Source organism: Rhinatrema bivittatum, chromosome 14 (assembly GCF_901001135.1).
Source record: "Rhinatrema bivittatum chromosome 14, aRhiBiv1.1, whole genome shotgun sequence".
Classification (NCBI taxonomy): Eukaryota; Metazoa; Chordata; class Amphibia; order Gymnophiona; family Rhinatrematidae; genus Rhinatrema; species Rhinatrema bivittatum.
In genome coordinates this window covers 72,737,324-72,764,331 of record NC_042628.1, presented here as the reverse complement: position 1 = coordinate 72,764,331, position 27,008 = coordinate 72,737,324, and the positions used below count along the sequence as shown (strand labels likewise).

General features: G+C 47.5%; 1 protein-coding gene across 1 annotated transcript in view; it reads right to left on the bottom strand.

Moving 5' to 3' along the window:
• The window catches only part of LOC115076260 (sialoadhesin-like), an 81,565-nt gene that overhangs the window by 42,686 nt on the left and 11,871 nt on the right, over nt 1-27,008 (bottom strand). Inside the window, exons 3-4 of the mRNA XM_029577510.1 lie at nt 24,042-24,335; nt 10,373-10,636 (exon numbers count right to left, since the gene is read on the bottom strand). Of these exons, the coding sequence (XP_029433370.1) occupies nt 10,373-10,636; nt 24,042-24,335 (558 nt within the window). The remainder of the gene's footprint in view (nt 1-10,372; nt 10,637-24,041; nt 24,336-27,008) is intronic.

Sequence of the window (27,008 nt, the reverse complement as noted above, 5' to 3'; positions counted from 1 at the left end):
ACAAACTCCAGGGAGAACATTCTCAGTTCCCCAGCCCCCTCAGGGCCAGTGGCAGTACCAGGCAGACCTGTGATTTCCTCCCCCTCCAACCCCCCTCGAATCCCCCCCAACCGACCCCAATGTCGGAACGGGCTGGAGACAAATATGGCAGACCCTCCCCACTCTCCCAGATGGTGCAAGAACAGCCCACCGAAAAAATCCAAAATGGCCACCATTCCCGTGCCCTCAGAGGAGGAAACAACACCCCAGACAGAGCCACAACCTAAAATAGCCACCAGATCGCCCAAACAATGATGCCGCTTTGCAGGCAGAGGAGCCCAGAGGAACCCTCCCCACCCTCCAAACAAGCAGCACAAAGGCTGGCTCTGTTTAGTCGTGAGCTCGCCGAGCCATAGGCTTGGTACGCGGTACCTCGGGTCATGCTGGGGGAGGGAAAGAAAAAGACCACCACATGGGTAGGCAGAAAAATGGAGGAAAGAACCAAAATAAAACTGGCTCTCTCACAACAGAGCTGATCTTACCAGGAACCAGTGTGTAAGTTGCCCGCAGAGCTGTGCTGCTGTCTGCCCGTCTCAACCCTGTTTTGTTTTTTTAATAAACTTTATCCAAAACATAAACAAAAAAAAAAAAACTTTTATCCTGATGAAAAAGAACAGGTAGCCTCAGGAACAGGGGAACCAAAAAATCCCAGCGGAGCCTGCAGCCACCTGGGCGGCCTCGTGAGCAGAGGGACCTGGACAACCAGATGTACATCCCACGGGCGCACAGATGGGCTCACAAAAGGGTAATAACCCTGGCCAGTCTGCCTCTACCAGACAGGGTAGGACCCACAAGGAATCCTAATGAGAAAAATAAATAAATAAAGAACCCCCAGGGGGAAGGCTCAAAAGAAAAACTTGAAAAAGAAAAACTGCAGAGCAGCAGGTTCAGCACTCTGTGCCATCTGCGGGAGACAGAAAATACTGAGGAACTGCAGGTGGCACTGGGGTTAATGAAGCAGTGTCAGTGAAACTTTTCTCTGTCTCCATCTGCTGGCAGGGATGCATAAACCAAGGCATCTGGACTGATCCGGGTATGTACAGGGAAAATGGAATTAATATGTTTAGAATCAGAGCAGAAGGGTTAATTTTAACTGGAAGAAACATGGCCTGTAAATGCAGTAATGCATGAGGATGTAAATTCAAGAACTAGGCATGACCCAGAGTCTCCTTCAGAAACTGGATCATTTGCACTGCTCTGCCCTTCCCCCAGAACTAGGCCAAGCTGTCATATTCATTGTTTAAATCACATGAGATGACTGATCCTACTGCAGTTTTCAAATTGGCTGCCAAAACTAGTGATGCTAGGATTCAGATATTACTTCCTCCTCTATATAATCAGCACCTGGTCAAAAAAACTTCTTAATCCCTATCTTATGTTTGGAGAACTACAGCACCAAAATGCAAATCTTTTTCTTCTCATGTGAATTACCACCTTTGATCTAGATTAACCCAAGCCTCTCTATGTAACTACTATGTTTCCAAGTATATATGTTCTTTAGGATTAAGCAAAACTTTATTTCTTGATGGGAGTTCCTAGGCATCATGGATTATGCAAAACAGGCAGCACACATGAAAGATATGGAGATGTTCATAATGACTAACTGCAACTGTCATTTGGATGATTAATCCTAACCGTCAAATTGCCAAAGTTAGATTGGTCTTTTTTGATTTATATTCCCTTCTTTCAAGCAGATTACATTTGGATATTGTAGGGTTTCCCCAAAGGGCACATATTAGTCACTGTAGGAGGGTCAACTAGTAACTCGAGGTGAGGTTAAGGTGGTGGTCTAGGGTTTAGGGAGCAATTTTACATGCACAATCAGAGGTACGAATAGGACAGTACACATCAGTGAAGATTTGAAGTGATTTGGAGTGAGGACAGGTGCACAAAGATGAGATTTCTATAATGTACTCTCGCCCTAGCTTGATGCATGTGCTATCAAGCTATGTCAAGAGTACATTGTACAGTGACTTATTCGGCTATCTAGCAGCTGCTGAACTTAAGCAGATATTCAGTGGCCACTAGAAGTCCTACTTATCTGGCTATCTGCTGGTTGAATATCAGGCCCATTATGCCATACTTCCATGGTTTGAGGTTTTGAAACCAAAACAGAAACCAATTCTAATGTTAGTAAAAGAAAATTGGTTCTTACCTGCTAATTTTTGTTCCTGTAGTACTACAGATCAGTCCAGACTCCTGGGTTTTGCCTCTCTGCCAGCAGATGGAGACAGAGAAAGTTTCACTGACACTGTACATAACCTAGTGTGCCACCTGCAGTCCCTCAGTATAAACCTATACCCAAGCCAAGATAACAGTAACAACCATAAATTTCTAAGCAAGCTTCTAAGCAAATTTGCTCCCCTCCAAGGAACCGGAAGAAGGTGAAGTTGCCCAAAAATACAATGGAAAACTTGTTTCCCAAATTTAACATAAGTGATAACATTGAAAATGTTATGAATTGGAGAGATATGAACCCTTGGACCGAGGGGGAGTTGGTACCACCTGAGGAGATGGCTCCTCGGGTTCCCCCGTCGGGTGGCGAGGCTGAATCGAAGCAGGAACAGGCCAGATCTTTGCCACTGGAAGCCCGCGGCTCCCCCAGGAGGAGCCCCGTAGGGTCCGGACCACTGGGACTTAGATGGACCTTTGGGAGGTCGAAGAGATGTGGAGTCGGTGCAAGGGCCAGCTGGATCTTCGCCACTGGAAGCCCATGGCCCCCCCAGGAGGAGCCCATAGGGACCCGGACCGCTGGGACTTAGGTGGGCCCTTGAAGGTGGAAGGTCCGTCGAAGTTAGTCCGAGGTCGAGTACCAGAGAATCGCCACTTGCCAGGCCGAAGTCACACACTGGAGAATCGTCGCTTGTCAGTCCAAAGTCATTCACCGAAGAATTGTTGCTTGCCAATCCGAAGTCACACACCGAAGAATCGTCACTTGCCAGTCCGAAGTCACACACCAGAGAAATGTCCAGAAATAGAGACATGAACCAGGAAATCCAAGGCACCAGAAGACTCACCAAAGCGAGCAGACTCGTTGCCAAGCCAAAGAATGAATGGAGGAAGTCTCCTTAAATTCTTCCCTGTGCCTGGCCCATCTGGAGCAGGTGAAGGCAATTTAGAGGACGAGGCCCCTTTAAATATCTTCAGGAGGTGCGGCCTCACGCCTAAGAGCAGGGCAGCCAAGGCCAATCCCGGAAGTGCCTGCAGAGTGGCCCGATGCTGCAAGAGGAAGCCCGGGGGCGTCTCCCCCTCCAGCAAATCCCGCAGGGACCCATTCCAGGGAGCAGGGACGAGTGTGGCGAGCAGGAGACTGGCACCAGAGTGCTTTTCCGCTGCTGCTGCGGTGGCGGCAGCGTCCCCAACGCTGCAACCTGAGGTGGGGGGGGGTCGGCCACGGCCGCCCGCGGCCAGAAACCACAACAGTACCCCCCCCCTAGGGTGCCTCCCAGGAGGTTTGGGTTTGGACGGATGGTCAGTATGGAACTGAGCAAGAAGGTTCCGGTCCGGAATATTGGCAAGGGGTTCCCATGTATTTTCTTCAGGGCCGAACCCCTCCCAAGCCAATAAGTATTCCCATCTTTTCCTATGTTTCCGAATGTCCAGCACCTCTCGGACCTAGTAGGTGGTGTCGTCTTCCGAAGAGAGAGGTTGAGGTATGGGAGATGTGCTAGAAGGCCAGGACAACACCAAGGGCTTCAAAAGGGAGGCATGGAAGGTGTTGTGGATTTTGAGCAATGGTGGTAGTTGAAGCTGATAGGCCACCATGCCATTATGACGGAGGATGGGAAATGGCCCGATGAACCGAGGGGCAAGTCACATCAATGGTAACTTTAACCGGATGAATCGAGTGCTCAGCCATACCTTCTGACCAGGTCGAAGAGGAGGACAAGGTCTTTGTCGACAGTTGGAATATTTCTTTGCCATGTGATTGACCTTGAGCGTGACTGGTGGAGATCCAGAGTCGATGTAGTTCCTAAGTGGAGAGTTGAGCCACCGAAGATGCCACGGTTACAGGAACAGATAGTGGCGGTCGAGGTTGCTTGCCATAGACTAGCTGAAATGGGGATGAACTGGTGGCAGTGGAAGGGTGTGAGTTGAGAGTGAACTCGGCCCACGGAAGCAGGTTTGCCCAGTAGTCTTGTTTATTATTGACATAGATGCGAAGGAACTGTTTGAGCATTTGATTCGTTCTCTCCGCCAGACCATTAGTTTGTGGGTGGTATGCGGATGTATAGTCCAATGTGACATCGAATTTCTGGCAGAGTGCTCTCCAGAACCTCGCAGTAAATTGGGGTCCTCGGTCGGACAGGATGCTTTTGGGTAAACCATGGAGTTTGAAGATATGCTGGACAAATAACTGAGCTAGCTGGGATGCGGAGGGTAACCTTGGAAGTGGTACAAAATGTGCCATTTTGCTGAATCAGTCAACAACTACCCAGATGACGGTGTTGCCACTGGACGAGGGTAGGTCAACAATGAAATCCATTGAGATGTGAGTCCGCAGTTTAGTAGGCACTGGCAGGGGTTGGAGCAAGCCTGGATACGATCCTGGAGATTTCTTGTGACGGGCACACATGTGACACAATTCCACATAAGATCGAACATCTTTAGTGACCCTGAGCCACCAGTAGTATCAACGAAGGGTGTGCAATGTCCGATGTTGTCCCGGGTGACCCGAGCAGCGGGAGTCATGGGCCCAAGCCAGAACCTGTTTCCGCAGGTGGGGTGGTACGAAGGTCTTTCCAGGAGGGATGGTCATGGTAGAGGATAGCAGGACTCGCGATAGTTCAATTATGAACTGGGAGGATTCAGGGGTATCCACAGTCTCAAAGACTCGAGACAGTGCATCTGCTTTTAGGCTCTTGGCGGCTGGACGATAACGCAAGATGAAATTGAATCTAGTAAAAAAATAGCACCCACCGAGCCTGTCGGGGTTGAGGCGTTGTGCCCGATGCAGATATTCCAAATGTTTATGGTCTGTATAGACCGTGATCTGATGTTGGGCTCCCTCCAACCAAGGGCGACACTCTTTGAAGGCCCTCTTGATGGCCAGGAGCTCCTTATCACCGATGGCATAATTTCGTTCTGCGGGGGCGAATTGGCGAGAAAGGAAGGAGCAAGGGTGTAACGTGTGATGGACTGAGTTCTGCCTAAGAACAGCTCCTACACCTTCAGAGGAGGCATCCACCTCAATAATAAACGGGCGTAGAGGGTCAGGATGATGAAGGCACGGCTGATGAAGGAATGCCTCTTTGAGGTGAAGAAAGGCGGCTATAGCTTCGGAGGACCAGTGCTTGGTGTCAGTGCCTTTCCGGGTTAAGGCAGTTAGGGATGTGACAATAGAGGCATAGTTGGAGATGAATGAATGGTAATAGTTAGCGAAACCTAGAAATCGCTGAAGCGGCTTCAAGCCGGATGGTTGGAGCCATTCTTGAATAGCTTTCAATTTCTGGGGTCCATGCTGAACCCCTTGCTAGAGATGATATATCCCAAGAATGGGAGAGTTTCCCGCTCAAAAAGACACTTCTCGAGCTTGGCATAGATTTGATTTTCTCTTAGTCGCTGTAGCACCTGGGAGACAAGTTGACGATGAGCAGAGAGGGATTTGGAGAATATTAGGATATCGTCAAGGTAGACGACTACACAATGGTATAGTAAATCTCGGAAGATTTCATTCATGGTATTTTGGAACACAGCAGGGACGTTGCAGAGTCCAAATGGCATCACTAGGTATTCATAGTGGCCGTCTCTGGTATTGAAGGCCGTCTTCCATTCGTCCCCCTCCATGATACGGATTAAGTTGTAGGCTCCCCTGAGGTCCAATTTGGTGAAGATTCTAGCACCTTGAAGGCGGTCAAAAAGCTCAGAGATTAGGAGAAGTGGGTACCGGTCCTTGATCGTGATGGCATTCAAGCCCCGGTAGTCGATACAAGGATGGAGCGCGCACGCATGTTATAAAATCGGGTGTACATTTGTGTGCACCGGGTAGCGCGTACAAATGTACCCCACGTGCGCTCATTTAAAAATCTTCCCCTAAGTGTGTTCAGGGTCTGAGCCAACAGAGTCGGGCCATGCCGAGCGTGTTCAGGGTCTGAACCAACAAACTCAGCAAGACATCTCTGTGAGAAAAAGAAAAATCTGAGCAGAGTCCAAAGCAGCTCTCAATCATATGCAATTTCTCCCTCTTCTAGAAGTGAGAAATCCAATTCCCCATCAGAATTCTCCGATGTCTCATGATCCACACCCCCTTGAACATTACCAAGGAAAGCCTCCTTGTAGCATTTGCGCAATGTGACTGTCAAATGGGAGGCCCGAGCACATGATCCCTACATAGTAGGTTGCTTCACCTTCTCTGGGCACCCTTGCAGAAAGGTCTGCAGGCCCTGGAAACATTTCATCCAGGAGGAGGAGGATGGATCTATACCAGAGTCCGTAGGTCCATTCTTGCTCTCTCCAACCTCTCTCGGGGAAGCTTCTGCCCTTGGGAACAAATGAGAACTGACCATTGCCTCGCCTCCCACTCCACTCCCCCTCCAGAGATACCATAGGCCTAGAGCATGTCCCAACATGGGCAAAAGCTATAGTAGTCAAATCGCTTTGAGCATCTAAATACTAAATAGCACTGACACAAAAGGAGAGAGAGAGAGGACTGAATTGCTATCAGATAGCAAGCCTCACAGATAGCAAGGTGCTTGGATCAGTTTCTCCCTGGCACCTATCTTTCCTGAACTTCGACTCTAGGCGGTCGCCTAGAGTCGAAGTTCAGGAAAGATAGGTGCACCAATGCCACCTAGGCGTACATGCACCGGAGGTGGATCCTTGGGCCGAGGTGGGGTTGACGCAACCCGTAGGTAGGGACCTACGGGTCTCCACTGTCAGCAGGTGGAGTGGGCTGAAGTTAGAGGCCGCTGGAACTTCACCTATACCAGCCCTCGTTCCCCTCAGGTTGAGCCTTTGGGTGCTGGGGCCAGCAGGACTTAGATGGGCCTCAAGGTTGGATAGTAAAGAGAAGTGCTCCAGCCCAGAGACAGCAGCCAATAGATGGCGTAGTCCTACCCTGGACTGGGTTTGGTACAGGAACTCAGGTGCCAAAGGAATGGAAGGTAACTGGAGGCGCTCAAGCAAAGAAAGGCCGGAGCCTTGTAAGTCCTCATCCAGGGGATAGGCGAGAGGAGGCGTCACTGACAGGCTGGGATCAGAGCCGGCGGCAAGCAGAGGTCATGGCAAGCAATGTAGAACTCTGGATACGGAGAGGTCTGTAGCATAGTCAATCAAGGCAATGGTTAGGGCAGGGAGAAGGCGGTGTAGTCAAGCGTGGCTAAGGTCCGGGACTGGAGGTAGGCTGAAGAGTAGTAAGGCATAGCAGAGGTCCGGGGGCTGGAGCGTAGTCAATCAAAACAGAGTCGAAATCCAAAGAGTCAGTCCAACACATAAATGAGGCAGGAATGAGGAAGACAGGAACCAAGAACTACAGGAATCAGGAACACGAAGAAGAAAGTATTCTCTGTCAGCAACGAGTACTTGGAGTATGAGGAGACCTGTTGCAAAGGCAATGCTATGGAGCGAGGCCTGAGCTTATATACACTGAAGAGACTGATGTCAGCATCTGGAGCCATGGCCAGGTTCTCGCCGTGGGCCCTTTAAAAGAAATAGCGATGCGCGTGCGTGTACCTAGGGAGGGGTGCGGCGCCGATGGTGGCGTCTCTCCGCGGGCCACGCAGAGAGGCCCGATGAGCAAGGACATCTTGGCTGGCAACACTGGGGAACATGGCAGAGCCAGAGGCACCCAAGGCGACCCGAGTTCGGAACTGGCAGCCCACCGCCGCCAGTGAAGAGGAACCACCTGGAGGGATGTGTTACACGTGCTGCCCGCAGCAGACCCACGGAGCGGCCCTCTCACCTTCCCACATGGACACATGCAAATAAGCACTCAAGACGAGGTCGCAGTCGTATGCGCACAAGTACATGCGCAAATACATGCTGAAGTTTAGGTTGCAGTCTTATGCGCAAAACTACCCACACAAATACACACTCCAATCTAGGTCGCAGCCTTACATACTCAAGTACCTGCTATGCGCTCAAGTCTAGGTCACAGACGTACATGCTAAAATCTAGGCCATGGCCTTATGCGCACAGGTCCCAGCACATGCAATCGCCACATGGTGAGAATGCACACACATGCCTATGAACGCGAGAAAAGAACCGCTACATTGGCCTACTCCACAGCTAAGTAAAGTCCGCCTGCACCTTCAGCGCGTTTAGGCCTGGATCCGTTTAACATCTGGTACCGAAAATCATTGACCTGAAGAGCTTCTCAACAGCTCAGGCCTCTTGACTGGCTGAGAATCTATGGAGATTGGGGCCAAGAGCCAGCATCTCACTAAACACGCTTTGTGCATAAGCAAATTAAAACCAGCAGAAGACCTCAGTTCCTCCTTAGTGCAAGTGCCTCTCTTCACTTCTGCAGGACAGGGAACTGACGGCGATAGCTGAGGGGATTCCCCTGCCTCTCCTGCCGACGCTGCTTGGGAATCAAAAATGGCCGCCATATTCGCAGTGACAGGGAAAGCCTCAGTGCTAGACCCTGTCATCCATGAGGTTTCTTCTACTGGTGCAGCCATGCCTGACGCAGACCCCTGAATGCTTTTGCTGCACGCACACGCTGTTCCTCCCTGCACCTGTGGCACCACCAGCATCTCAAAGGCAAGCAGGGGAATAGTCCCTCAGCGCCACGGAGCCAACACCTGGTCTCCTCCGCAGGCAGAGAAACTGCTGAAAAACCCCATTGCTGAGCTCCCCAATCTGCTGTGGTAGTTTCCCCCTGGATCCTCGCTGCTGCACAGATTCCTCTGTCTAGTTCCTTGTTCTCTTTTTTTTTTTACTCTCTGAGAACAAATAAAGTTATAACCCCAATCCACATTTGTGAACTCGGCCTGAATATTGGATTACGAAATGCCTCTGATTTTGGTACCTTGAAATGTTATAATTTTATGTTTATAGTTATTTATATATATATATATATATATACATATATATAGGTTATAGTATGTAAATCAATACCCCCCTCCAATGTATTTCTTCCTTGGTTTTTGTTAAGGGCTATGCCCTAAAGTTAACTGTATTTATCTGTTCCTTGTAAGGGCTTCGCCCATAAAGTTCATGTTTTACTGTGAACCGATGCGATGTGCAAACGGACATCGGTATATAAGAGACATTAAATAAATAAATAAATAAATATATAGAAACCGATACTTTCCTTTGGTGCAGAGGTTCAGGTTCCAGGAGCGCAAGTCGCATGGCAGATCAGAAAAAAGCCAGCCCTTTGTTTTTTTCTTCAAATCTTTACCAGACTTACAATACCTAATCCCTAGAATGGAACACAGAGCTGCTAGCCGAATAAAAGAAAATCAGCCAAATTAAAAACGGGACTGACTAAAAGAAAACAGCCGCCCTGAGCTTGTAGCTCCCTCAGCAGCCTCGTGAAAGGGAGGGATCTGGACCACCAGATTTACACCCCAGGGAAAAAAAGGAGCGAGCGTACAAAAGCATCACCGACCCCCAGCTCGTCCACCTTGACCAGACAGGGAAGAATCCATTAGGACCCAAAAACCCACTGGGAGGAAGGGTCACAAATCCAAAACAAGTCTCCTGACTGCAAAACTTCAGGTTTTACACAATCTGCCATCTGCTGGAGACAGAGAAATACTGAGGGACTGCAGGTGGCACACTGGGTTATGTACAGTGCCAGTGAAACTTTCTCTGTCTCCATCTGCTGGCAGGGAGGCAAAACCCAGGAGTCTGGACTGATCTGGGTACGTACAGGAAACTGTCTGATGGCATTTGGACAGGACAGCATTTCATCTTTAACCTTGTTTATTCATATGGGCAAAATGAGTCCATAATTTGGTGAGAAAGTAGCACCAATGACTTTTTGTTCATATCTTTTTGTTCATACCTATAGGTATGAACTTTTTGTTCATACCTATAGGTCTATAGGTATGAACATTTTGTTCAAACCTATAAGTCTATAGGTATGAACTTTTTGTTCATACCTATAGACTTATTTATTGTTTAAGCTTGTTACATTCGTTCCTATGTGAAACTTCGTTATGTTAAAACTTAGTTATTTATATCTTATTTTGTTAATCGTATGCTTTTGCTCTCTACTCTCCCACTCTGTAAACTCCCTGTTCATTGTAACTATCTTCATAGTTTATTGGTTACCCCTCGTTTCAATGTAAACCGATACAATAAGACACTAGTCTTGAGTATCGGTATATCAAAAGTATTTAAATAAATAAATAAATAAATAAATAAATACAATCTTACTGACACAGTATGTTAAGCGTCAGTGGGAGAGAATCTCCAGCCCCATTTGCATTCTGTGCTTTACAGCAATAGGGGCCACTGTTCCAGGTTATATTCCTGAGAGTTATCTGCTGCCCCTTCTCCTCAAGGGCCTCTTTTCGGTGGCACTGGTACCAGCTGTAGGACATCACTGTTGGGTTTGCAAGGCTGGAACACTTCAAAGTTACCGAGTCTCCCTGTCGTACGGTCAAATTCCCAATGACAGAAGCAGTTGTTTCCTTGGGGCGATCTGCCAGAAAGAAAAGAGATGATGAACGATAAACAAGTTTTGAAGAACTGGTTCCAGGTGCATCTTTAACATTTCTAAATGACAACTATTTTTGCCTTCTATTAACTCTGTTCAGGTGTCTACTAGTTTTGCATTGAAAAAGTATCTTCTCAGTTTCTTTCTGAGCTTCCCTTCTATCAGCATCATACGACAACTCCTTGGAAAATTCTACCTTGTGGAACCTTATTGAAGCTTCTTAGATATCTGAATATTTGTATGATATGTTCCTTTACTCATATTTCCTCTAGATTAGAGTTTCCTAGCCAGTCTGTTTTTCTGGATAGCAACAATGAAGTCCATATTGCATGGTGCTGTGAACAGGAAGTTACCCAGGATAACTTTAGCCGGGATTTTCAGAGGGACTTATTGGGTAGATCTACTGCTGAATATAACTACTTAAAGTTACCTGAGTAACTGTGACCAGACTTATCCACCTAAACTTATTCAGTTACCTGGATATATTTAGGTCATGCCCTGAGAATACCCCCAGTTTCCCTCTTTTTATCTGGCTACATTTTACCTGGGTAAAAGTTATCTGGATAAAATTTTGCTAGTTGGGGGTAGAGTGGGGTTTGAAATTTAAATCTCGGGCTTTGTCAGCTAATGTAAAGGTTACCCAGCAAGGGAAAATTGGTTCTTACCTGCTAATTTTCATTCCTGTAGTATCACATATCAGTCCAGACTCCTGGGTTTTGACTCCCTTCCAGCAGATGGAGACAGAGACATTTTCACAGGCTCAGCCTTATAACCTGGTGTGCCATCTGCTACTGTTCAGTATTTATCAGTACCCAAGCACAGAAAAAAATCAACTTTAATATCCCAACAATTGGAATGTATAAACACTCTATCCCCAACTCCCGCAATGAGCAGAGAATGAGGAACAAAAAATTGCTTGATTGATTTTGCAGTGGAAGACTGCAGAACTGCATTCCATAGATCAAGTAAGTAACATTCCTTGAGCGGACTCTCTTGAACTACACCCTTCACCCATTTACGCTGAACCTCTGCAGTGGGTGGGTGACTGGACTGATCTGTGGTACTACAGGAATGAAAATTAGCAGGTAAGAACCAATTTTCCTCTCTCTGTTCATACCCAGATCAGTCCAGACTACTGGGATGTACTAAAGCTTCCCTAGACAGGGTGGGACTGTGAGAGTCCCACTCGAAGGACACGTTCACTAAAATTGCCAATAGCTCCGGCATGAACAGTGTCTGGCAAATGTATGTAAAGACTTGCAAGTAGCTGCCCTACAAATCTTCTCAGGAGAAACCAGTTGACACTCCGCCCATAAAGTTGCCTTCGAGCGGGTAGAATAAGCAGCCACGGTGCCATCAGTGCAAATGACAAGGGTAAGAAAACATGGGAAAATAAAGCAGAAAGATAAACCCCAGGGCTCTCCCTGCCATGGGCTATGTCCCAAACAGCAAGTGACTAAGAAGTTCGAAGACCCTCTGAGATAAGCAACTAATTTTAACCATTTATCTTCAGGCACTAATGAACTAAGTCCTCTTTAAAAGAGCAGCCCCCAACCAATAACCCCTTCCTATCTCCCACACTGGATCTAAACTCTGAAGGACCCCCACCCAAAGTACTGATCATCTCCCTCCTAACTCTGACAGCTCCCCTTTCCAGTAGTGGCTCCCTTTGCCTTCCACCCTCCCCTTTATATTAAAAAAAAAGTCCTGCAGCAATGCATCCCTCTCCCGCCTCCATCCTTCTCAACTTTCTTCCTAAAACAGCCCCAGTGGGTGGTGGCAGAAAGCAGGCAGCTAGCACTGAAATTCAGCCCTAGCTGCCTAACTTGGCCATTCAAATCCAGGCGCTGCGATAAGAACATAAGCAGTGCCCTGCCAGGTGAGACCACAGGTCCATGGAGCCCAGCAGCCTGTCTCTGACAGTGGCCAATCCCTAGGGCAAGTGGTGGGTCTCCCTGCATGGCCTGGTTAATAACTTCCTCCCCCCCCACCCACCGGCTGCTCCCCTCCCTCCTAGGGCAGTTCTATAATGAGGCAGGGTGAGGCAGTTGCTTCAGGCGGTAGAATTTTGAGGTGGGAAAAGATGCCTCTCTCAGAACGCCGCTGTGGCATCCGCCTCACACTTACTGCCCCTGCCGCGGCTGCCTCAGCTCAGGATGGCGGCAGCTGAGGTCTGCAGAGAGGCTGGGGGCTGCTGCTGGAGCCCATGCTGGCAGCAGCTGAAGAAAGAGAATAGGCCCCACCTAAGAGAGAGGCAGCTTGTGCGTGTATGCTTGGGTGAGAGACAGCTTGTGTGAGTGGGAGTTTGAGAGGCAGCTTGTGTATGTGTGAGTGGCAGCTTGTGTGTATGTGCATGTGTGTGAGGCAGCTTACTTGTGTGTGTATGCTTGGGTGAGAGACAGCTTGTATGTATGTGTGCATGCGTGAGACAGCTTGTGTATGTGTGAGTGGCAGCTTATGTGTATATGTGTGTGTGCGCGCGTGTGAGAGAGGCAGCTTGTGTATGTGTTTTTGCACTGCTTTAATCCATGACAATCTCATGAGGATTGAAAATCAAAAGTTCCCAGGTATGGAAAGCAGGGTATTTTTTATCCTTATTAGTGTTAATTATTGGGTGTCTACTCTTTTTTCAATATTTTATTGGTATTTGGGAAATTTAAAAACATTATGTTTTGAAATATATTCTTTTTATTAGCATTTACTGTATTTATCGATTTGATTTTACTATTATGTTTTATATTTCTTAGTTTTTATTTCGGTTTATTAGCAAAAGTAATGTTTATTTTTCTATTGTTGCACTGCATACAGAGCCCAGTATGTTGCAATTTCCAGTTTACTTTTTCTCTGTCCATTTCTTTTTATTCTTTATGGTCTCTTTATTCTGTATGTAATGAGGGTCTGCTTGTTTTCTGCATATGTGACTGAGGTAAGGTATTTTGTTAGCGTGTAGTTTCTTTGTAGGGATCTATAGCAGCTTGGCTTATTCTATTTTCCTATTAGGAGGGGTATTAGTATTTTTGGTTTTGCAGTGCTGCCTTTTCATAGATAGAGTTGTTACTGTTTGAGTCTGATAGTGATGTTTTCATATGGGAGGTTTACTATTTTGTAATTTAGTTCTCATGGCTTTCTGAGGGCCAAACCTACACCCAACACATATTATAACTGGCCTAATATAATGTGAGTTCCAATTGCCGTTTACTTTTTTTGCAGGGTTTCCTGTTTGGTACCACAGCAGTGCATGTATATATAATATAGATATAGATGTTGTGATATTTTTGTCCATTTTCATGTAAAACCATAATATAAATGCATAGCTTAACTGTGGGTGGAGAGGTTGGGGCTGGGGGTATGTGTGTGCAAGGCTGTAAGGTTTGCATAAGTTGCCTCATACCCTTGCTTCAGTCTAGCTCTGACTGCACTGGCTCCATGTAGGATTGCAGGACTCTATCTGGAGCTGTGCTGCTTTGGGCCAGGTTCTCCCCAGCCTCACTCTTGGCCAGGATTCAATTTTCTTTTCTTTTTCTTAAGCCCTGGAGGAAGCTGGCAGCATGGATCACTTCTGGTTCCCCCTTCCCTGGAAGAGGTTGGCAGAGCAGAGCCTAGGGACCCATAAAAGCAGCATTCTGTGTAGCACGCAGTTAATATAAATGTGCTGGGGTGGATCCCTGACAAGTGGATCCAAGCTACTATCATACAGGCCGATTCAAAAAACTCAGCGGGAGAGCCGGCGCTCCGTGTTGAGCGCCCACTCTCCTGGGTGCGTGATTCTTTATTTAAATTAGGGCCCGCGCTAATAAAGAGGCGCTAGGGACAGTAGCGCATCCCTAGCGCCTCTTTATTAGCGGAATCGGCGGCTGTCAGCGGGTCTGACTACCAATGCATAATTTTACTGGCATCGGTTGATGAACCCGCCGACAGCCACGGGTTCGGAAAACACACGCTGGCGAAATTGAGCCTACGTTTTCAAAACCCGCAGGCCAGCGGACAGGTTTTTTTTCTTAAGTTTTTAAAAAAATGTTTAATTTTTGGGACCTCCGACTTAATATCGCTATGATATTAAGTCGGAGGATGTACAGAAAAGCAGTTTTTTCTGCTTTTCTGTACACTTGCCTGGTGTCCGTGATTAAACTTCTGAGAGTAGAACGTGTGGCTTGGCCGCATATTTTACTTTCAGTATCCTGTGGGGATAACTAATAGGATCATCAACATGCATTTGCATGTGATGAGCGCTATTCGTTTCGGGGGGGTTGGCTGCGCGTTTTCCATGCACTATTACCCCTTTCTGTATAAGGGGTAATAATAGCGCGTGTAAAACACGTGGTCAAACAAGGGCTAAACGGTGCGCTCGGCCGAGCGCACCATTCTGTATCGGTCTGATAGAAAGGGAGGAGCCAGCCAGAAAGATCTTAGTGCTTGTGCAGTGTTAGTGAGGCTTCTGTCGGAGGTGACTGGGCTTTCAGAGGGGCAGCTGGCTATGCAATCAGTGAGTCTCTGGGAGAGAGAGGGGTGCTGAGAGGGGATGAGACTGGGAAAGAATAGGCTGCTGCAGGCTGAGGAAAGGCTGGCAACAAGCAAGACTTTTTACCTAATGATGTGGAAGTGCTGGGGTAGGGGGCACTTGCTGAGTGAGCATGTGAGCAGCAGCACCACAGCAAATGTCTTTGTGTGGGTGAATGAGCCACTGGTTGGCAGGGTGGTTGTCTCGTTAATTGACAATTGGTTCAGTATTGAAAGGTTGGCAAGCAAAATTAACTCCAGACCAGGATATATATGAGCGATGTAATCAAACTTGTGGAGGGTCCAACAAATTGCATGGATGGAAGGGGACTGCAGTTCAGTTTGCTCACCTCTGGTCTAAGGTGTAGGGATGTGAATCGTTTTTCTGACGCGGGTCATCCAGTGCTCCTACCATGTGACAGGGGCCGGCCAATGGCACGGATACCCTGTCACATGCTAAGGGCAAAGGGCCATCGGCGCCATTTTGATTAGTGGCAGCTGTTGGCCCGAGCGCGGGAGATCGCTTCCAGGACCCCCGCTGGACCACCAGGTACTTTAAAAATTTTGGAAGGGGGATGCGAAAGGATTAAATTGAAAGGGTCGGGGTGTTTTGTTTTTTTTGGCACGACACAGCCGATTAAAACGGGTAAGAATCGCGGGAACAAAGATTTCCCACGGTTTTTACCCGAAATCGATACCGGAAACGAGTCCGGTACCAATTCACATCCCTACTAAGGTGTGCTGTGGTTGTTTAGAAAAATATGAAATTTGTTGATTTTTTTTGGCTCAGTTCTGCCAGGCCCCAGGTCACTCGATGTATCTTTAAAGGGTCGAAGGTGTGATTTTTGGAGCTGTTGAAATATGTGCTGCACAGAAAGCTCACGAGAAAATCACAGATATCCTGTGGGCTGGTTTTGAAAAATATCCCCGGGCTTATATTTTCCTGCAATCCGCCCCTGCTCACACTCATACCTGGGAACTCTACGGATCTCCAAGCCAACACCCGAAAACTCCGGGTGCCCTGTTACAGAAGACCAGAAAAGTAAAGACCTGGAGTAGCGCACGCTCGAAGAAGGAGGAGCCGCAGCACCTGTGGCCCCAGAAGAAAGCCTGAAGCCCAGTGACGAGGAGGAACGTCGCCCTCCTCCATGGGAAACAAGAAACTGAAGACGCAGGAGGAGGAGGAGCAACAGTGTTGGGCCGTGTGTCAAAAATAAAACAAGGGCAGAGCGGTCCGACGCTACAGGAGGAGGAGGAAGTGGAGCGCGTGTCCCTCGGGCCTGGGGAAAGAGGAGGATCCTGTGGCTAATGAGAATCGAGGTGAGAAGAGACAATGAGAGTGCACATGGGTGTGGAAGAGGGAGAGAAGTGAATGAGTGCATATGTGTGCGTGCATGGAGAGGGAGAGGGGGGACGGGCGGGCGCCATCTCATCCCTCGTCTCAGGCAGCAGATAGCCTTGAGCCGCCCCTACATCCCGGCTGACCAAAAAAGGAAGAAGGGGGTAGCCAGATGCATTTAGCTCTAGATTTAGCCAACCGAGATAGACAGGGCTGAAAATCACAGCTAACCCTCCAATCTACCCCAGCTGCCAGAGCTACCCAGAATTTGGGCAGCTAAATTTAGCCCAGTTTCCAAAGGCTTTGATCTTGCTAGCTTAGGCCTGGATTTTCTAAGGTCGCAGACCTTAGAAAATCCGGCGACAATGGGGGGGGGGGGGGGGGGGCGGGCCTGCGAAAGCCGGCAGCAATTGCACCTCTGCGGTGCTATTGCTGCCGGCTTTCGCACCCAATAGCGCCATCATAAAAGGTGGTGCTATTGGGCGCGAAATTGACGGCGAAAAGGGCCCTTATCTTTTCGCTGTCAGCGACGTCTTTGTGGCACACGCCCCGGTGCCGCCCCAACTCCTCCCCTTCCGGTGCGGACGCCACCCAGAACTCGCCCACATTTAGGTAGCGCATGAGAAAAGTCCCTTTCGCGTGTGATCCCTTTTGCAAATGACCCTCATAGTTCTTACTTATCCTGTTAGATACTTTTGAAAATTGACCACTAAGGTTTTAAAGAAAGCCAGAGAGCCACTGGCTGTCATGTAAGGCACTGGCCTATGTGGGCCCCTACAAATGATTGCAACTATGGTGGCGAGTGGTCTCACAGATACCAGTGGTGGGCTAACATGGTTGCTTAGTCACTCCATGCTTCAGTGTGCAGTCGCTGAGAGGTCCAATATTCAGTGAGGCGGCACATGGATACAAGTAAGATTTCCCAGATAGCTTTAACCAGGGACTTGGCAAAGCTTATCTGTCAGGGTGAATGATGGTAGGTAGGCCCCAGGGTTGGTGCATCCATTAGGCAAATATGTGGTCGCTTAGAACAACAAGGATTAGGGGAAGGCAAATTAACCAGCACAAGACCTTGACACAGAAGAGAGTGAGCTAGTGGGGCTGTGAGAGCAGAGCCCATCCCGCTCGCAGTCAAAGATTAAGAGAGGCCTGGCGGATGGAATGTACTCACCAGTCTACTTTTAGCTATATGGCTGTGTTATGGAACTGAGAATGCCTATCTGAAGTATAGAAAAGCATTAAAGGCCTGTTTTATTGCTAAGATCTTTGATGCTTAAACTGTGCTTCTTCCCATGGTATTAGTTGCTGCTAAGATTTTTTTTTTATTTTATGCTTCTTTAAATTATTTTATAAAGGCTATGGACTGTGAACGTTGTTTAAAGGCAAAAGCCTAGCTGATGAAGAATTAAGGTGTGGACCTTGATTAAAGATTTGTACGTTTGCCTATGAAAGAGTGGACAATGTTAATATCTGAATATGCTTAGTTTCTCACTTTACAAACAGCACAATGATACAAAAAAATAGTCTTTTTGCTTTTTGTTGCTTTGGAGTTGTTTTATTAATTAAAGACCCCAAGTGTACTTTATCCCAAAATGAGACTGGAACTGGATAGAGAATGTACAGGGTTTTCTGTAACATAGCAAGAATGCTTGGACTGTGAACACAGACAGGGGTAGATTTTATAAAAGTACCCCGGAGTTTAAAGGATACGCGCGCCGAGCTGCACAGCCTCCCTCCGTTCCCTCCAAGGCCGCACCTTCCCCCATAATGCCTCTGTATCGCTCCATGGTGAGACCGCACCTTGAATACTGTGTACATTTCTGGTCGCCACATCTCAAAAAAGATATAATTGTGATGGAGAAGGTACAGAGAAGGGCAACCAAAATGATAAAGGGGATGGAACAGCTCCCCTATGAGGAAAGGCTAAAGAGGTTAGGACTTTTCAGCTTGGAGAAGAGACGACTGAGGGGGGATATGATAGAGGTGTTTAAAATCATGAGAGGTCTAGAACGGGTAGATGTGAATCGGTTATTTACTCTTTCGGATAGTAGAAGGACTAGGGGGCACTCCATGAAGTTAGCATGGGGCACATTTAAAACTAATTGGAGAAAGTTCTTTTTCACTCAACGCACAATTAAGCTCTGGAATTTGTTGCCAGAGGATGTGGTTAGTGCAGTTAGTGTAGCTGTGTTTAAAAAAGGATTGGATAAGTTCTTGGAGGAGAAGTCCATTACCTGCTATTAAGTTCACTTAGAGAATAGCCACTGCCATTAGCAATGGTAACATGGAATAGACTTAGTTTTTGGGTACTTGCCAGGTTCTTATGGCCTGGATTGGCCACTGTTGGAAACAGGATGCTGGGCTTGATGGACCCTTGGTCTGACCCAGTATGGCATTTTCTTATGTTCTTATGTTCTTATGTTCTTCCCCTCCCTTCCCCTACCTAACCCACCCCCCCCCCCCCCACCTTTGTTTAAACTCGTGCGCGCCGGCCAGCTGGTCAGCGCGTGATTCCCCGGCCTGGGAGCTGTTTCGGAGGCCTCGGCCTGGCCCCCGAAACAGCTCCCAGGCCAGAACCACGCCCGCGGCCCCGCCTCCGAATGATGCGCCACCACGCCACGCCCCCGACATGCCCCCCCGGGAAATCCCCAGGACTTACGTGCGTCCCGGGGCTTGCACGCGCCGCCGAACCTATTCAACATAGGCTCGGCACGCGCAGGGGGAACTTGGGGCAGGTTTTCGGGGGGTACGCGCCTATCTTACGCACGTACCTCTTTGAAAATCTGCCTCACAGTGAATAATAAAAAGCAAGCCTGGCTCTACCTCAGTGCTCTAATCCCAGCCATGAGAATGTTCAAACTGTATTTAATCTGATATAGTGGATGGACTGTCCCCAAAACCTCAAGGCTCATATGTAGGTCCCAGAGGATACACAAGAGAGAGAAGGCTACCCCATCCCTGTCCCCAAAAACCTCAAGGCTCATATGTAGGTCCCAGAGGATACACAAGAGAGAGAAGGCTACCCCATCCCTGTCCCCAAAAACCTCAAGGCTCATATGTAGGTCCCAGAGGATACACAAGAGAGAGAAGGCTACCCCATCCCTGTCCCCAAAAACCTCAAGGCTCATATGTAGGTCCCAGAGGATACACAAGAGAGAGAAGGCTACCCCATCCCTGTCCCCAAAACCTCAAGGCTCATATGTAGGTCCCAGAGGATACACAAGAGAGAGAAGGCTACCCCATCCCTGTCCCCAAAAACCTCAAGGCTCATATGTAGGTCCCAGAGGATACACAAGAGAGAGAAGGCTACCCCATCCCTGTCCCCAAAACCTCAAGGCTCATATGTAGGTCCCAGAGGATACACAAGAGAGAGAAGGCTACCCCATCCCTGTCCCCAAAAAACCTCAAGGCTCATATGTAGGTCCCAGAGGATACACAAGAGAGAGAAGGCTACCCCATCCCTGTCCCCAAAAACCTCAAGGCTCATATGTAGGTCCCAGAGGATACACAAGAGAGAGAAGGCTACCCCATCCCTGTCCCCAAAAACCTCAAGGCTCATATGTAGGTCCCAGAGGATACACAAGAGAGAGAAGGCTACCCCATCCCTGTCCCCAAAACCTCAAGGCTCATATGTAGGTCCCAGAGGATACACAAGAGAGAGAAGGCTACCCCATCCCTGTCCCCAAAACCTCAAGGCTCATATGTAGGTCCCAGAGGATACACAAGAGAGAGAAGGCTACCCCATCCCTGTCCCCAAAACCTCAAGGCTCATATGTAGGTCCCAGAGGATACACAAGAGAGAGAAGGCTACCCCATCCCTGTCCCCAAAAACCTCAAGGCTCATATGTAGGTCCCAGAGGATACACAAGAGAGAGAAGGCTACCCCATCCCTGTCCCCAAAACCTCAAGGCTCATATGTAGGTCCCAGAGGATACCCAAGAGAGAGAAGGCTACCCCATCCCTGTCCCCAAAAACCTCAAGGCTCATATGTAGGTCCCAGAGGATACACAAGAGAGAGAAGGCTACCCCATCCCTGTCCCCAAAAACCTCAAGGCTCATATGTAGGTCCCAGAGGATACACAAGAGAGAGAAGGCTACCCCATCCCTGTCCCCAAAAACCTCAAGGCTCATATGTAGGTCCCAGAGGATACCCAAGAGAGAGAAGGCTACCCCATCCCTGTCCCCAAAACCTCAAGGCTCATATGTAGGTCCCAGAGGATACACAAGAGAGAGAAGGCTACCCCATCCCTATCCCCAAAAACCTCAAGGCTCATATGTAGGTCCCAGAGGATACACAAGAGAGAGAAGGCTACCCCATCCCTGTCCCCAAAACCTCAAGGCTCATATGTAGGTCCCAGAGGATACACAAGAGAGAGAAGGCTACCCCATCCCTGTCCCCAAAAACCTCAAGGCTCATATGTAGGTCCCAGAGGATACACAAGAGAGAGAAGGCTACCCCATCCCTGTCCCCAAAAACCTCAAGGCTCATATGTAGGTCCCAGAGGATACACAAGAGAGAGAACGCTACCCCATCCCTGTCCCCAAAACCTCAAGGCTCATATGTAGGTCCCAGAGGATACACAAGAGAGAGAACGCTACCCCATCCCTGTCCCCAAAAACCTCAAGGCTCATATGTAGGTCCCAGAGGATACACAAGAGAGAGAACAGCTACCCCATCCCTGTCCCCAAAAACCTCAAGGCTCATATGTAGGTCCCAGAGGATACACAAGAGAGAGAAGGCTACCCCATCCCTGTCCCCAAAACCTCAAGGCTCATATGTAGGTCCCAGAGGATACACAAGAGAGAGAAGGCTACCCCATCCCTGTCCCCAAAACCTCAAGGCTCATATGTAGGTCCCAGAGGATACACAAGAGAGAGAACGCTACCCCATCCCTGTCCCCAAAAACCTCAAGGCTCATATGTAGGTCCCAGAGGATACACAAGAGAGAGAACACTACCCCATCCCTGTCCCCAAAAACCTCAAGGCTCATATGTAGGTCCCAGAGGATACACAAGAGAGAGAAGGCTACCCCATCCCTGTCCCCAAAACCTCAAGGCTCATATGTAGGTCCCAGAGGATACACAAGAGAGAGAAGGCTACCCCACTGATGGGTGACAGAGACCCAGTGACGATACCAGGGAGGTGCCTTGTCCTTGAGGGAGGAGTCCTGAAGGTGTTCTGCCAGGATCCTCTTCATGTGGGTAGGTCATATGGTAGATAGGATAATTTTGATGGCATGCAGATAACCTTTGACTACCTGATTGTGATTCTATAGGGTCAGTTTTACTCTAAATTGATGAAGGCAACATTTCCTGTACATACATACACAGCCTGAGAACCTGAGTACATTTAAAATTATGTATTCTGATTTCTAGTATTTAATATGTTTACTTATTGTTTTATGTTGCTTACCCTTAAATGCACCATCATCAAACCTATACTAAAAAAACCACACCTTGATTCCAACAACCCTACAAACTTCAGACCCATATCGAACTCCTCCTTCATCGCAAAAATCATGGAAAAAACTGTTAACCATCAACTCTCCGAACACCTGCAATCCCAAAAAATACTATACCCATCGCAACACGGATTCAGAAAAACCCTCAGCACGGAGACCCTCCTACTTACCCTTGCTAACTCAGCACTCAAAGGTCTAGACGCCAGCCAATCTTACCTTCTTATACTACTGGACATATCCGTCGCATTCGACACCATCTACCACAACACCCTCCTATTCAGACTAAGCGAGATTGGACTTGATGGCACCACAATCAAATGGTTAAGCTCCTACCTAACTAACAGATCCTACAAAGTAACTTTCAACAACAAAGAATCAAAACAGTTCCCCCTTTCACACAGCATCCCCCAAGGATCATCACTTTCCTCCACCCTGTTCAACATTTACATGCTCCCACTATGCAAACTCCTCACCAACCTGGACCTACAATACTTTATATACGCCGATGACGTCCAGATCCTTCTCCCCACAAAAGAAGACTTACAGAACACCCTCCTACTCGAATAACAAAACTCCTATCACAAATATCACTCACCCTTAACCACTCTAAAACTGAAATCCTACACATCTCTAACAATCCCCCCACATGGAATATCCAAGATCATTCTTCCACTCAAAACAAAAGCCAAATGGTTGTAACTGTAAAAGACCTAGGCATCACACTAGACTCCAAGCTCAATCTGAAAACCTTCATATATACAATAATAAAAGAGGGCTATTTCAAGCTTCAAATCCTCAAAAAAATCAAACCCCTACTACTCACTCAAGACTACCGTTCAATTCTCCAGGCCCTCATCCTATCTAAACTCGACTATTGCAACTCTATTCTCCTCGGACTCCCAGCTTCCACCCTCAAGCCACTCCAATTACTGCAAAATGCGACAGACAGATCCTTCACAAACAGCAAGCGCTCCACACACATCACCCCATACTGAAAGACCTCCACTGGCTCCCCATAACCCACAGAATTCAATATAAAGCCCTTATCCTCATGCACAAATCCATCAACAACGTAAAGACTGACTTGCTAAAGGACACTCTTCTTCCATACGCCTCTCAAAGAAACCTGCGTTCGAAAAACACTGGACTACTTACAATTCCCTCCATTAAACAGGCACACCTCACCTCTACGTGAGAATGCGCAATTTCAATAGTAAGCCACACACTGTGGAACAAACTACCAACAGAACTCCGAACAGAACCTTCATCACAAAATTTCAAGAAAGCCCTAAAAACCTGGCTTTTCCGAAAAGCCTATCCTGACAACAACAATTAACCCAACCCACTGGGATCCAACACCAAACAACTAGCTCTATAACCTCACCAAGAGAACTCATAACATATCCAACAAAGATCCATATGATCTCTTTAACGTTAGCCATTTTAACGATAATGTTAAGAAACTAAGCATATATTATTCAATGTTATAATGTTATAATTGTTAAAGCAATACATAGATGTAGTTTTTTAAAATGTTACAATGTTACAATGTAAAGATAATATAACCATCGTCACATTATCAAAAAGTTATAATGTAAACCGATGTGATACCCATGTGTGAACATCGGTATATAAAAACAAACAAATAAATAAATAAATTGTATTACTTATGCTGGATTTATGTATTTTGTGCCTTTTATTTATACCACATTGATGTTCTTTAATGATTCTGTAGTCAATCATGAAATAAAGTAAAATAGTTCCCAGAGTGGGAAAATTCCCCCCTTAAAGTGGCTAAACACTGGCCAGCATCGGAGATGTTGCTAGGGGGAGGGGGGCCTAGTGCCAGTTCCACTGCTAGTGGAACTGGCACTAGGCCCCCCTCCCCTAAATCTAGGCAGCCAAAAGGCAAAATTCCCCTAAATTTCCCCTAAATCTAGGCAGCCAAAAGGCAAATTTGGCTGCCTAGATTTAGGGGAAATTTCAACTTTGAGCCTCTGAAAATTTGCTGTGTTTTAGACAGTGCGCTTAGGAACTCAGGAGCCAGTATAAATCAAGCCCATCCATATCCATTGTTATAGTAATTACTCACAGAGGATGTTGAATGTGATGGTCTTCTGTGAGATTTGTTTATTTGGGTAGGTCGCCTTGCACTGGAGAGACTTCTTATGATACTTGTAGGACGGGGAATAGGTCAACAAGGTCACCATTCTCCACCTGCCTCCTGAGAGTTCTTCCGGACGGAGGATGATCTTGACCCCGGATTGGTTCCAGGAGAGCGTGGGAGGCTTGGAAGCGCAGGTGTACTCAGCAGAGCAGCTGATGTTGACTGGTTTTCCTTCAGACATTATTCCGGGATTACTCAGGGAAAGATTTTGTGGGGTATCTGCAGAAACATTAACAGGATCACACAGGGAAAAATCCTCCAGGGCAGAAACTAGTATGGTAAGGTGAAAAGGACACAAAAAAAAAGTGCTGGTGAGGAATATTAGAAGTAGCAGTCTGAAACAAAAACATGATGGCAGAAAAAGACCATACGTCCTATCTAGCTGCCCATCCACATCAACAACTCAGTTCTACAATCCCTATGGTGCTTGTTAAAGGGGCTAGAGTGGATCATAAGGAATACAGAGTTGGATTTTCAAAAGTGGCCGCGTGCATCCATGCACTTTTACTTGTTAGTGCATACATTACTAAAGTGCTGGACAGAACTATACTTGTTTTAGGAACAGGATCTCATGTTTGTTTTTTACTAATTCACTCCTCACATAAGAACATAAGAAAATGCCATACTGGGTCAGACCAAGGGTCCATCAAGCCCAGCATCCTGTTTCCAACAGTGGCCAATCCAGGCCATAAGAACCTGGCAAGTACCCAAAAACTAAGTCCATTCCATGTAACCATTGCTAATGGCAGTGGCTATTCTCTAAGTGAACTTAATAGCAGGTAATGGACTTCTCCCCCAAGAACTTATCCAATCCTTTTTTAAACACAGCTATAATAACTAGGGATGTGAATCGTTTTTTAACGATTAAAATTATCGTCCGATAATTTTAATATCGTCTTAAATCGTTATAGAACACAATACGATAGAAATTCTAACGATTTATCGTTAAAAATCATTAAATCGTGTTAGTGCGCACTAACAGAAAATGATACAAATTGACACTTTCCAGGTCAGTAAAGGTCAGTTAGGAATGAATATGTATTCCTATTGGCTGGCTGCCCTCTTATCTATTGATGTTACCAAGGTTCCCACTGAGGTGATGGTTGGGGGGATGGGAAATGGAAACTGTTGGTAGTTGACAAAAAAAGTAATGTGATCAGTCAATATGACTAGAACCTGTGCCCTAGGATGGTGAAGGCTGAGACAGCTCCCTCCCTGCATTACTAGTGAGAGGCTGGCTTCACAGACAGGGGGGAGCTGCCTGACCCTCACTCCTCCCCTCCCCCATGTCCCAGCCAGTGAATGGTGTGTGGGTGAGGGGGGGGGGGGAGGATGGTGAGGCTGAAACAGCTCCTTCCCTGCATTACTAGAGAGAGGCTGGCTTCACAGACAGGGGGGAGCTGCCTGACCCTCACTCCTCCCCTCCCCCATGTCCCAGCTAGTGAATGGTGTGTGGGTGAGGGGGGGGGGAGGATGGTGAGGCTGAAACAGCTCCTTCCCTGCATTACTAGTGAGAGGCTGGCTTCACAGACAGGGGGGAGCTGCCTGACCCTCACTCCTCCCCTCCCCCATGTCCCAGCCAGTGAATGGTGTGTGGGTGAGGGGGGGGGAGGATGGTGAGGCTGAAACAGCTCCTTCCCTGCATTACTAGTGAGAGGCTGGCTTCACAGACAGGGGGGAGCTGCCTGACCCTCACTCCTCCCCTCCCCCATGTCCCAGCCAGTGAATGGTGTGTGGGTGAGGGGGGGGGGTAGGATGGTGAAGGCTGAGACAGCTCCCTCCCTGCATTACTAGTGAGAGGCTGGCTTCACAGACAGGGGGAGCTGCCTGACCCTCACTCCTCTGGGGTATTGTGATCTTCCTGCACACAGTGCCCTATCCCTGATACCAGGGGTGTTGTGATCTTCCTGCACACAGTGCCCTATTCCTGATACCAGGAGTGTTGTGATCTTCCTGCATGCAGTGCCCTATTCATGATACCGGGATGTGTGCAAGAAGATCACAACACCCCCGGTATCAGGAATAGGGCACTGTGTGCAGGAAGATCACAACACCCCCGGTATCAGGAATAGGGCACTGTGTGCAGGAAGATCTCAACACCCCTGGTATTAGGGATAGGGCACTGTGTGCAGGAAGATCACAACACTCCTGGTATTAATAGGGATAGGGCACTGTGTACATGAAGATCACAACACCCCTGGTGCCAGGGTTAGGGCACTGTGTGCAAGAAGATCACAACACTCCTGGTATTAATAGGGATAGGGCACTGTGTGCAGGAAGATCACAACACCCCTGGTGTCAGGGTTAGGGCACTGTGTGCAGGAAGATCACAACACCCCTGGTATCACGGTTAGGGCACAAGTTCTAGTCACATTGACTGATCACATTACTTTTTTTGTCAAGCTACCAACCGTTTCCATTTCCCATCCCCCATATATTGTCAGTGGGAACCTTGGTAACATGAATAAATAAAAGGGCAGCCAATAGGAATACATATTCATTCCTAAACTGACCTTAACTGACCTGAAAAGTGTCAAATTGTATCATTTTCTGTTAGTGCGCACTAATCGGAAAAAACGATTTTTAACGATTTTTTAACTAAAAAATCGTGCCTAACACGATTTTCTTGCCCTGCCACAAGATTTCTATCGTTAAGACGATATGGAACACGATTCACATCCCTAATAATAACTGCACTAACCACATCCTCTGGCAACAAATTCCAGAGTTTAATTGTGCGTTGAGTAAAAAAGAACTTTCTCCGATTAGTTTTAAATGTGCCCCATGCTAATTTCATGGAGTGCCCCCTAGTCTTTCTACTATCCGAAAGAGTAAATAACCGATTCACATCTACCCGTTCTAGACCTCTCATAATTTTAAACATCTCTATCA